The 12,822-nt window shown below is 38.1% G+C and overlaps 1 protein-coding gene across 1 annotated transcript in view; it reads left to right on the plus strand.

Annotated features, from left to right (window-relative positions):
• The window catches only part of VAMP4 (vesicle associated membrane protein 4), a 30,184-nt gene that overhangs the window by 8,365 nt on the left and 8,997 nt on the right, over positions 1-12,822 (plus strand). Inside the window, exons 3-4 of the mRNA XM_023510816.1 lie at positions 2,665-2,720; positions 12,435-12,535. Coding sequence (XP_023366584.1) covers positions 2,665-2,720; positions 12,435-12,535 — 157 coding nt within the window. The remainder of the gene's footprint in view (positions 1-2,664; positions 2,721-12,434; positions 12,536-12,822) is intronic.

A 12,822-nucleotide genomic window follows, 5' to 3' on the forward strand; every position in this document is an offset into this window, starting at 1 on the left:
TTTTTTTTTTTTGCAGCTTTTTTTGGGGGTGTGTGATTGACATACAATAAAATGCATAATGTACAATATAAGTTTCAACATACATGTGGTAGTCCCCCATTATCCATGAGACTTATGTTCCAGAATAGTGGCAAACCCTATATGCACCATGTTTTCCATACATATATATACCTTTGATAAAGTTGAGTTTATAAGTAAGGCATGGTAAGAGATTAATGACAATAACTAATAATAAAAGAGAACACTTACACTATAATAAAAATTAATATGAATATGGTCTCTCAAAATGTACTAACTTTTTGATGATGTGAGATGACAGAATAAACTACATAGTGAGATTTAAAGTGAATGAATGATGTAGGTATTGTGATATATGGCTAGGTGCTATTAGCTTTATGATGATACATCTAAAGGAGGATCATGTGCTTTCAGTGACAGTGTTGACGGTTGGATGTCAGAAGCAGATGATGTCGATGACCACTGGGCAGATAGCGTATCCAGCATGGATATACTAGACAAAGGGATGATTCATATCCTAGGTAGGATAGAGAGGAGCAATGAGAGATGTCAGCATGCCACTCAGAATGATACACAATTTAAAGCATATGAATGGTTTGTTTCTGGAATTTTCCATTTAATATTTTCAGTTATCTAACCATGAGTAACTGAAACTTTAGACAGAAAAACTGTAGTTAAGCAGGGACTACTTACTGTACTAATACACCTGTGAAATTATTACTAAAACAAATAATAAACACAGTTGTCACCCACATGTTTCCTCAGAACCCTTGGTAATCTGTCACCCTTCCAGTCCCTAAGTAATTAGTGATCTGCTTTCTGTAACTGTAGTTTGTATTCTATAGAATTTTATATAACAGATCATTCAGTATACCCTACTTTCTACTGACTTTATTGACTCAACATGATTATTTTGAGGTTCCTCTGTGTGTCAGTAGTTGGGTTTTTTTAAATTTCTGAGTAGTATTCCTTTGTATGAATTAACTTGTGTGTAGGTATTTAGGAGGTTTTCTAGTTTTTGACTTTTAGAAATAAGGCTGCTATAAACATTTGTGTACAGGTTTTTGTGTGGGCATACGCTTTTCTCTTGGGTAAATATCTGCGAGTGGAGTGGTTAGTGTAAGTTCACATTTGTTTTCCAAAGTGGTTGTACCATTTTGTATTTTGTAGTATTGTATGAGCCTTTCACTTGCTCTGTCTCCTCACCAACACTGCATGTGGTCAGTTCTTTTCATTTTAACTATTCGGGAGGGTGTGTAATAGCATCTCAGTGTGGTTTTAATTTGCATTTCTGTAATGACAAATGATGCTGAACATCTTTTAGTGTGCTGCTTTGCCACCTTTATACCTTCTTTGGTGAAGTATGTGTTCAAATCTTTTGCTTATTTTAAAATTTGTTTCATTAAGTTGTAAGATTTCTTTGTCAGGTACATGTTTTGCAGATATTTACTCTGAATATTTAACTTAATCTTTTCATTTTTGTTACAGTATCTTTTGAAGACTAACATTTCAATTTTGATAAAATCAATTTACTGAATTTTCCTTCTATTAGTTTCGGGGAGGGGGGGGCTTGGTATTATATTTAAGAAACCTTTCCCAAACCCTAGGTCACTAAGATTTTTAACGTATTTCTTCTAGGAGTTTTATAGTTTTGGCTTTTATATTTAGGCCTATAACCCATTGAAAGTTAATTTTTATATGTGGTTGAAGTAAGGATAAAGGATTTTTTTTTTTTGACTTATGGCCGTACAGTTGTTCCATCACCATTTGATGAAAGGTTTTCCTTTCCCCATTATGAATTGCTTTGGTACCTTGTCAAAATTTAATTGATCAATCATTTACAGTTAAAACTAGAAAGAGCTCTTATATAGATCTTGGTTTATATTTGTAAAGTTAGGAAGGACTAAATTGTGCGACTTTTCTTTGGAGATTGATGTAGAAGGATATGCCTCAGAAGAAACATGTACCTCTTTCTTTGTTAAAATGTTAGAAGTATTTTTGTAGGGACTTTTTTTTCCCCAAATGCAAACATTTTATAAAATTGAAACTCATGATGCAGTGGGCGCCTATAGTCCCAGCTACTTGGGAGGCTGAGGCAAGAGAATCACTTAAGCCCAAGAGTTTGAGGTTGCTGTGAACTGTGATGCCATGCTACTCTACCGAGGGTGACATAGTAAGATTCTGTGCCCCCCCAAAAAAAAAATTATACTTAAAATTTTTTAGTTTTGAAAGAATTTTTATGTTTCTCTTGCAATCAGCATTTCATTATTTAAGGTGAATTTCACTTTTAGCTTTACTGCAATTGGCCATAAAAGTGTTTATATTCGCTGGCAGTTTAGTTGCTGTGATTTTCAGAGTTTAATGATCAGAACAAACTGTATAACAGAGGATTATATAATAAGCCTTAATCTCTCTGACAGTTTTAACATTTGGAAGAATGAGGTTAATTGTGACCAACAGCAAATACCAGTGAAGCGTACATATAATTATATATTGAGTTCTACCAGTACCAGTAAGATGTGATTCCTTATGATAAATGACTGATTCATGTTTAGAATTTAGGTTGATTATGTATTTTTGTGTGTGTTTTGTTTTAGTTGGTTTTTTAGGTGCTATCATTATTAACATGTACTTGATATTTTGGTTTTCAGAAGAGGACCATCTGGACCAAGATTTGGACCTAGAAATGATAAAATTAAGCAGTAAGTTGTTCCTGAGATATTCATTTGTTTAAATGAGTATTATATTTTCTTCATGAACCAAAGATTGGCCGCAGCCTGATTTTGTAAATAAAGTTTTATTGGAACACAGCCATGCCCATTGTTTTCATATTATCTATAGTTGGTTTCAAGCTATAATAACAGAGTTGAGTAGTTGTGATGGAAAACTGTGACAAAGTTGTGATAGACTTTATGGCCCACAAAATCTGAAATATCTACTATCTTTCTGGTCCTTTACAGAAAAAATTTGTTGACCCCCTGATGTAGACTAAATGTAACTCCTGAGCTATAAAAACCTAATCCTTTTTATTTTCGCAGCGCTACCTCTGAAGTATAGCTAAGGAAATACAGGGTTATTGGTTTTTCTTAACTTGATCATCTTTTGTCACATTTACTTATAATAAATATAGTAATAATATGATACTCTAGGGGTCTATTTTATTTTTAAATCTATAGCTTGATTCCCATTTTTGGAATGGAATAAAAGTAATATAATCAATTTAATTTGTTGATATATAACATCTTTTTTGTCTTCTTCCAGAATATTTTCATATCTGTTAACTTAGTCAAATACATATATCGATCTAAGTTTTGTGGCTAATTTTTAATTTAAGCCCTTTGCTGTATATGTTATTTGTTGATAGATGATGAATAATTTTATGTAGTGAATATATCTAACATAGGAAAGATGTGAGTCCTGACAGGAAAGGAGAAGGAATGGGCAAAGCAGTGAATCACTTGAGGGAAGACCCTGGAAACTGACCAAGCTATAAAGACTAACTAGGAAAAGAAAACTGAATGGCCCACAAGCAGAATCTAAGCAAGATAATAATCACTGTGCTAATCCTGGGTATAGTTGACACATGGTGGAAAGGGATACTATAATAGACTGTCTTGTTATTAGAGAGATGCTTGGGCTTTAGTCAGGTGCCTGTTGGTGTGAAGAAATAAGTCCACACTTAGTCTAATTCTAACTGAGATTTGGAGATACAGAACAAAAACAAAGTTCCAGCAAATCGATGAGAGTCATAGGTGGAGTATATTAACTTTCTATTGCTATCTAACAAATTACCATGAACTTAACAGCTTAAAACATTAATTTATCATTACAAAGTTTCCTTGGGTTAAGAGTTCAGGTGCTGCTTAGGTGGGTCCTCTGCTAAGAGTCTCACATGCCTACAATCAACTGGTTACCAGGTGTGCAGTCTCTCTTGAGGCTCATGACCGGGGTGTGATTGTTGACAGAATTCATTTCCTTGTAGCTGTGGAGCTCATGATGCTTACGTTTTCAAGACCAGCACAAGAGAGAATCTCTACTGCTTTACTGATTTGGCTAATAAAGATACAATGAACCACTTTTATCTTTTGGGGGGGGGACAACACAATGCTGAGAACAGGCTACTTTTAGATACAGCTTTTTACTTATATAAGAAAAAGAAGCAGCCTGTAGTTCCAAATCTTTGGGAGACTGAGGCAAAAGAATCACTTAAGCCCAAGAGTTTGAAGTTGCTGTGAGCTGTGACGCCATGACATTCTACTGAGGGTGACATAGTGAGACTCTGTCTAAAAAAATAAATAAATAAAAGGAAAAAAAGGAAGCAGTAATCATAATAAATCATCATAATAAAATGATGATACCAAAACAAATAGGGCCAGTGGCTGCAGTATGAGTTGTGTGATACCCTATTGCAAAGGAGCCATTTCTAGACTATGGTTTTTATAGGTTGCAGATAGTATATAGCCTATAGGAAGTTTTATACTTCATCAGAACCTGAGAGGTAATAGGCAATCTTATGATAGTCTCCTAAGGGAGACAAGGATTTGAGAAGGCCTCACAAGCCACTTGTTCTCTTGTGTTCCAGGGGGATCATAAGGCCTTCTGCCAAGACTCAGGTTAGCTGTGGTTCAAGCCTATGTGGCATATGTGGATGCTTGCAAGGGTGCCAGTGAATAGTGGCTGAGCCATTCTCCTACATTGAGCCAGAGCGGCTTCTGTATCCACTTACACAGTCTTGGTCTCTTATACTTGTGCCACTGGAAAAGAGGACTCCACTGATGACATACCTCTTTTTATGTTAGTAAGTGCCAGACACACAGACACAAATGGATATGTTAGTGTGTTACTACACTACCCCAATAACTTTGGCATTCATAGAATTTTAGAATTGTAAGGGATTAAATATAGTGGTTCTTAGAACTAAAGGCTTATCAGATTTAGTTAGAAGAAGATCAGTCAGCAAACACACAGTGTAAACCTTGATACCCCAACCTCATGAATGCTTATCTATCTAACACATGACTTATCAGTGTGCTTAAGATGGCAGAACACAGCTTATCACACAACCTGCCCAGGGACAAATCCCTACCTTTAATTTAGTGCCCCAAACTGGTAGCACTGGTCATTTTCTTTAGTTAAGATATGTTATCACCACTTGATTTAAAACATTTCAGGGTGACACCTGTGACTAGTGGGTAGGGCACTAGCCCCATATACCAAGGGTGGCAGGTTCAAACCCAGCCCTGGCCAGCTAAAACAGCAGTGACAGCTGCAACAAAAAATAGCCGGGCATTGTGGCAGGTGCTTGTAGGCCCAGCTACTTGGAAGGCTGAGGCAAGAGAATTGCCTAAGCCTAAGAGTTGGAGGTTGCTGTAAGCTGTGGCGCCATAGCACTCTACCGAGGGCAACAAAGTAAAACTCTGTCTCAAATAAATAAATAAAACATTTTAATATAGAGTATTTCTTGATTGCTTAGATCAGCATTTTTTATTTTTTGAATTTAGTTAAGTATTATTATTAATAGATTAATCCCATTAAAAAAATATCCAACATCACTTTTTAGGGAAGTTTTTTGGAGAAAGGTTTTAAATATTCACATACCTACACAAAAATTATGATTTTTCTTTGGAATGCATCCTTTCCATTTAAATTAAAAATAGCATTGTAAATGCCACGCTAATGAATTGTAGACATTCTGTGTCAGGAATAGGGAATCTCCTACCTTTAGCCTTAGTCCAACCAGCTTAACTTGATATGGCCCCCAGGGAATATTCCATGATATAACAGCAATATATATGTTGTTGCAAAAATACAACATAATTGTTAAAACTTACTATTTTTTCAACAGTACCTTAAAAGGCCACAAGATGGGGATGTTAACTATGAAAACATATACTTTCTTTATAAAATAAGGGGTGTGTGTTGCAGAGCATAAATTTTTCTTGTAGTGGAAGAGTCGTGATATTTATCTAGCACTTGCTAAGCTTTAGAAAAGGTGCCAAGGATTTGAAAAACATTATCCCTTAATTCTAACAAATGAAATAGAGATTATCTGTATATCTCAAAAAAGCTAGCATAGTTCTGGGCATGGTGGTTGATGCCTATAATCCTAGCACTCTGGTAGGCCAAGCAGGTAGATTGCTTGAATTCAGGAGTTCAAGACCAGCCTAAGCAAGAGCAAGACCCCATATCTATAAAATAGCTGGGCATTGTGGCGGGTACCTGTAATCCCAGCAACTTGGGAGGCTAGTGCAAGAGGATCACTTGAGCCCGAGAGTTTGAGGTTACTGTGAGCTACGACACCACAGCACTCTACCGAGGGTGACAAAATAAAACTCTGTCTTAAACAAAAAAGCTAGCATAGTAACTTCCCAAATCACATAAATAGTAAGTGATAAAACTGGATTGCAGACCCAAATCTTTCTGAATATAAAACCCAAGACTTATTTTTTTTTGAGACAGAGTCTTATTGTGTTGCCCTCAGTAGAATGCCATGGCATCATACCTCACAGCAACCTCATACTCTTGGACTTAAGTAATTCTGTTGCCTCAGCCTCCCAAGTAGCTGGGACTACAAGTGCCTGCCACAATGCCTGGCTATTTTTGTTGTTGTTGTTGTTGTAGTTGTCATTGTTGTTTAGCAGGCCTGGGCTGGGTTTGAACCTGCCAACCCCAGTGTATGTGGCCAACAACCTAGTTGCTGATCCGAAACCAGGATTTCTACATTACAGCATGCAGCTTCCCTGTTAGGGATTAGAATAGAGACATATCTGTTACATATAGGTGCTATCAGTCTCTATAAGAGAATTTAAAACAGTATTGAGAATATATTTCCCTGGGCAGTGCCTGTGGCTCAGTGGGTAGGGTGCCAGCCACATATACTGAGGGTGGTGGGTTCGAACTTGGCCCTGGCCAAACTGCAACAAAAAATAGCCGGGCATTGTGGTGGGTGCCTGTAGTCCCAGTTGCTTGGGAGGCTGAGGCAAGAGAATTGCCTAAAGCCCAAGAGTTGAAGGTTGCTGTGACCTGTGAGCCATGATGCCACGATACTCTACCGAGGGCAATAAAGTGAGACTCTCTTAAAAAAAAAAAAAAAAAGAATATTTCCCTGACCCTATGTCTCTATCTTTTCCTGATTATGTTGTCTTTTGTGCCCTTTCTTTTACCAATTGAGCCTTCTTCACAAACTTGCTTTTCCTTTGAGTTGTTAATTTTCTATTTCACTAAATGGCTGTCATCTACTCTTACTTGCTCAAATTATAAATCTAGGAATCCTGTACACTTTTCACTCCCCAGTACCTTCACCCACATCTAGGTAATCACTTACTTCTTTTTTTTTTTTTGAGACAGAGTCTCACTATGTCACCCTGGGTAGAGTGCCATGGCATCACAGCTCGCAGCAACCTCAAGGTCTTGAACTTAAGCGATTCTCTTGCCTCAGCCTCCCAAGTAGCTGGGACTGCTACAGTGCCTGGCTATTTTTTGGTTATAGTTGTCATTGTTGTTTGGCAGGCCCAGACTAAATTTGAACCCACCTGCTCCAGTGTGTGTGGCTGGCACCCTAGCCGCTGAGCTACAGGTGCCAAGCCATCACTTACTTCTAAAAATGCTCCCTTCTCTTACATATACTTCCTTGGCCTAGAACTTAGCTGCCATCTACCTCCTCCTTTCCTCTTTCCCACTCTTGACCCCTCAGAACTCAGCATCAGGGTCTGGATGGCATTTCTGGTCAAGGCTGAATTCATTTAGGCTATGTGGCTGATACCATTTCCCTTCTGTTAATAGCACTTAATACAGGGCAGTCATGGATATCATTTTTCACCACTATAATATTTCTAAATATCAGCTCATAACCTTTACATTGATATTCTTGATGAATTGTGTAATAATAACTTAATAAATGCTTTTGGAATGTATATTTAGTTGTTGAATGCTTACTTTGTACCAGGCGCATTTCATATGACCTAGAAATAAAAAGATGAGTGAGACAGTCTGATTTTAAGGCATTTATGGTGTATATAATAATGGGGATAAGGGGTGGCACCTGTGGCTCAAAGGAGTAGGGCACCGGCCCCATATGCCGGAGGTGGCAGGTTCAAAACCCAGCCCCAGCCAAATACTGCAAATAATAATAATAATAATAATAATGGGGATAAAACCAATGTGAAATACAAGTAGAAATCAGGAGGTTTGTAACTACAGCAGTCCCCAAGTTACAAACATCTGACTGATATAGGACTTGTACTTATGAACAGAGGCTATTACAAGAAAAAAGTAAATGTATTTGTTCAAACTTACTTACATAGAATTCAGTTTAAGAACAAACGTACAGGCTCGGCGACTATAGCTCAACCGGCTAAGGCGCCAGCCACGTACACCTAGGGTGGCGGGTTCGAATCCCCAGCCCGGGCCCGCCAAACAACAATGATGGCTGCAACCAAAAAATAGCTGGGCGTTGTGGCGGGCGCCTGTAGTCCCAGCTACTTGGGAGGCTGAGGCAGGAGACTCGCTTGAGCCCAGGAGTTGGAGGTTGCTGTGAGCTGTAATGCCACAGCACTCTACCCAGGGGGACAGCTTGAGGCTCTGTCTCAAAAAAAAAAAAAAAAAAAAAAAGAACAAACCTACAGGGGCAGTGCCTGTGGCTCAGTGGGTAGGGCTCTGGCCCCATATACCAAGGGTGGTGGGTTCAAACCTGGCCCCAACCAAACTGCAACCAAAAATAGCTGGGCATTGTGGTGGGTGCCTGTAGTCCCAGTTACTGGGGAGGCTGAGGCAAGAGAATCGCCTAAGTGTGGGAGTTGGATTTTGCTGTGAGCTCTGAAGCCACAGCACTCAATTGAGGGTGATAAAGTGAGACTCTGTCTCAAAAAAAAAGAACAAACCTACAGAACCTATCTCCTCATAACTTAAGGAGTACCTGTACTATGAAAATGTAAAAGATTAAGGGGAAATATATTATCTCTTGTTTTACAAATAAAATTATTGCAGTAAATAGATAATTTCTTTTCTTTTTTTTTAGAGACAGAGTCTCATTTTGTCACCCTCGATAGAGTGCTATGGTGTCATAGCCCACAGCAACCTCCAGCTCTTGGGCTTAGGCGATTCTCTTGCCTCAACCTCCCAAGTAGCTGGGACTACAGGCATCTGCCACAGCGCCCAGCTATTTTTGTTGTTGTCGTTGCAGTTTGGCTGGGACTGGGTTTGAACCCGCGACCCTCGGTATATGGGGCTGGCACTCTACTCACTGAGCCACAGGTGCTTTATTCTATAAAAGTTTTGCTTTATATGAATGTGGAAAGAACATGCTTTATAATGAACGTGCATTTCTTACAATGCAGAAACATAACCATGAGATTTTCTATCAGTGAATGAGCTGCACTGAGAGTGTCAAGCCAGCACATGGTAATGTGTGAAGGAGAAAGCAACAGTAATTTACTAATCCCTTAGTAGGAACTTTAAAATGTTGAGGTGCTCATATTAGCAACAGGAATTTATTACATAAGTACCATGTTGTTGAGGTTACACCTGTAGGTTTATGATAGTCTAGTAAGAATCTGGAATTTCATGGGTTCTGTTCCATTTAATCAGCCCATATTGATGGAGTCTTTTGCTTATAGAGATCCTGAGCCTATAACTATTTCTTCAGATTTTTGTTTTCATTTTAAAAGTACATATAGTATATTAGTATTCATAGTAGTTATGCCTCTGTTTTATAGTTATGGCGGGGGGCTCTCTACTCAGTGCATTATATCTCTTTCTCAAATAGCTGAGTGTTCTCTGCAGGCTTTACACCCAAATTGTTCATTTATTCAGCAGATATATATTGAATGCCCATTCTGCCCTAAGCACCATTGTAGGTACTGGGGCTACAAAAGTGAACAAAATAGACAAGGTTATTTTCTAGTAGAGAGATGCTAAAAATAAGCATGTAAGTAAATAGAAAGTACAATGTTTACTGGGATTGAGCGAGCAAGATGTTTCATAGCTCTAAGGTTAAGGTACATTCAAACATAAATTCCATGAGGGCTGGAATTATTGTCTGTTTTGTTCATTGTTGTTTGCCCAACACCAAAAGCAGTATGTATCAGGTGCTTATTAATTATTTGTTGGAAAAAAAAACACATATGGGCAGCGCCTGTGGCTCAGTGAGTAGGGTGCTGACCCCATATACCAGAGGTGGTAGGTTCAAATCCGGCCCTGGCCAAAAACTGCAAAAAAAAAAAAAAAAAAAAAATTATTTGTTGGATCAATTGATTAGTTGCATAAGTATTTCTGGTATTTTTCTTACATAGGATGAAAATCTTTAGCTCTCAGCGTAGGTGATTAGAAATTGCAAAAGGACGTCTTAGGAATTGAAGCATACTTTCAGATCTGAGCAGAAGAGAACTCTGCATGTCCCCCATGTCCCAGCATTGTTCTATCCTTTAGTGAAATAATGTAGAGGAAGCACAGAACTCTGGGATGTTGTGAGTAACCCTCAAGTCTATGTGTGAATAATCAGTGGGTCTACATGATGTTTTTAATATGGTAGGGAAGTGACTATTATATAACATAGCCTAAGTAAATGTGAGAGGACTTCTTCTGACTTCACCCATGTCTAAATGGGCTTTCGTTTTTCTTTTTCTTTTTTTTTTTTTTTTTTTTTTTGAGACAGTCTCAAGCTGTCACCCTGGGTAGAGTACTATGGCATCACAGCTCACAACAACCTCCAACTCTTGGGCTTATGCTACTCTCTTGCCTCAGCCTCCCAAGTAGCTGGGACTACAGGCGCCCCCTACAACACCCAGCTATTTTCTGGTTGTAGTTGTCATTGTTGTCTGGTGGCCCCAGGCTGGATTTGAACCCGCCGGCTCTGGTGTATGTGGCTGGCGCCTTAGCCGCTTGAGCTACAGGTGCTGAGCCAGGCCTTCATTTTTTTTAATAAGCTTTCTCAGATTGAATTCAATCTGAACAAACTTTCTGAAGAAATAGCTTAGTGAAAGGGCAAGGGTAGAACTCTTTTCAGAATTACACATGACCATGCCTCACCCCTAGCCAATGGGGTAGTTCAGAGAATAATGTGGAGTAGAGGGCAGAATAGAGATGTGTATGGTGTTAATTTTTTATAAGCCCCTTGGGGACAAACTGACACGCATCTTTCCCCTACTAAATGTATATTTAAAGCATATTTAAACATATATTTAATATTTGTATGCCGTCAGACCTCACTTAATAGCAGGGACATGCCCATCTTTTGGCATCTTGTGCACACATCACGGAGTGCACTTACAGAAACCTAGATGGCAATTTACACACCCAGGCTCTATGTACAGCCTCTTGCTTCCCAGCTACACATCTATACAGAATGTCATCGTATTGAATATGTAGGCAGTTGTAATGCAGTGGTATTTGTGTATCTAAATATAAAAAAGGCACAGTAGGAATTTGATATTATAATCTGTGGGACTGTCGTCGTAAGTGCTGCCCATTGTTAACCACACTCATTATGCAGCACGTGACTGTAGCTGCTGGGAGCCCAGGGCTTTAAACATGGACCAGGAGTTCACTCTATTTGTCCTTTTAAATATTTGATTGTGACTTATGAAGTAATTTAAAACAATGTCTTGTGGTTAGAGCAACAGTGGAAAACTAAACAATTAAGCAATTTTGTGTCATGTACTCTAGAGGTAACTCATGAGTGAGGGTAGGTAGCTAAGGACTAATTATTAACTTTTAAAGTTTAAGCTAAATCTTCATTGAACAGTCTGAAAATTGGTAAAAACAGACCCCATCACCTAATGTAAGGAGTTCAACATATTTTCATTTCAAATTATAGCAAAAGGGTTTTTTTTTCTCCTTTCTGCTTCCTGATGGATACTTCAAAACATTCCCAAGTGTTTCCAGTTGTCTTAAGCCTTATTTATGTTTACCAGAAAAGTGATGAACAGTAAACAAACCTGTCCATTGAGCGTAAGTGCCTCCTAGAGGACGCCTTACATTTTTGTTTTGGAAACTAGATATTTTCATAAGCTTCTAACGTACCTGTGCAAACTCCTCTGTTTAGCCTTTGTGTATGAAATACACAGGAAAAGTAGGTTACAGCTGTGTCCATGTGCTAACAGCCTGTTGAAAAGAAAACAAATCAAATTATTTGAGTCCAGTTGTTTGACTAACTTCTACAGTTACTGAGCATTCTGACAATACATTTAGTTTGCTTATGGGTCACATTACTAGGGCTAAAAGTAAACGTCTTTAAGTGAAATATTACTTCAATTATTTGTGTACTCAACCCACAAATGGAAGAACATTGCTACAAAGCCTTAAATTTTATAGTTAGGTAATTCTCTAAGAATTTGCTGTTTTCTATCATGTCTAATGAAAGTTTTGAAAATTATAAACATTCTCAGAAAAATAATCTTTTATCTTTTTTTTTAAACTAGTGTTCAGAATCAGGTGGATGAAGTTATTGATGTTATGCAAGAAAATATTACAAAGGTAATTGAGAGAGGGGAGAGACTAGATGAACTTCAGGACAAATCAGGTACAGACACTTCCTGTATTCTTGATGTTACTCACCTGTCTCGCTAGCTTTTATCTTCTCTCACTTGTCTGGCCAGTGCTTAGAAACCTTGGCTTAGAAGATTGGCATTTATTTGTTAAGTTTATGAATGGAATGGTTTAATTTTAGCTTCCTTTACTATGAATTTAAGGGTTAAATTTTAACTTCCTTTACTATGAATCATCTCGTGTTACATTTCTTTAATTGTTCAGTTGAGAATGGAGAATTTGGCTCGGCGCCTGTGGCTCAAGCGGCTAAGGCGCCAGCCA

Source organism: Otolemur garnettii, unplaced genomic scaffold (assembly GCF_000181295.1).
Source record: "Otolemur garnettii isolate 467f Iridium unplaced genomic scaffold, OtoGar3 scaffold00016, whole genome shotgun sequence".
Taxonomy (NCBI): Eukaryota; Metazoa; Chordata; class Mammalia; order Primates; family Galagidae; genus Otolemur; species Otolemur garnettii.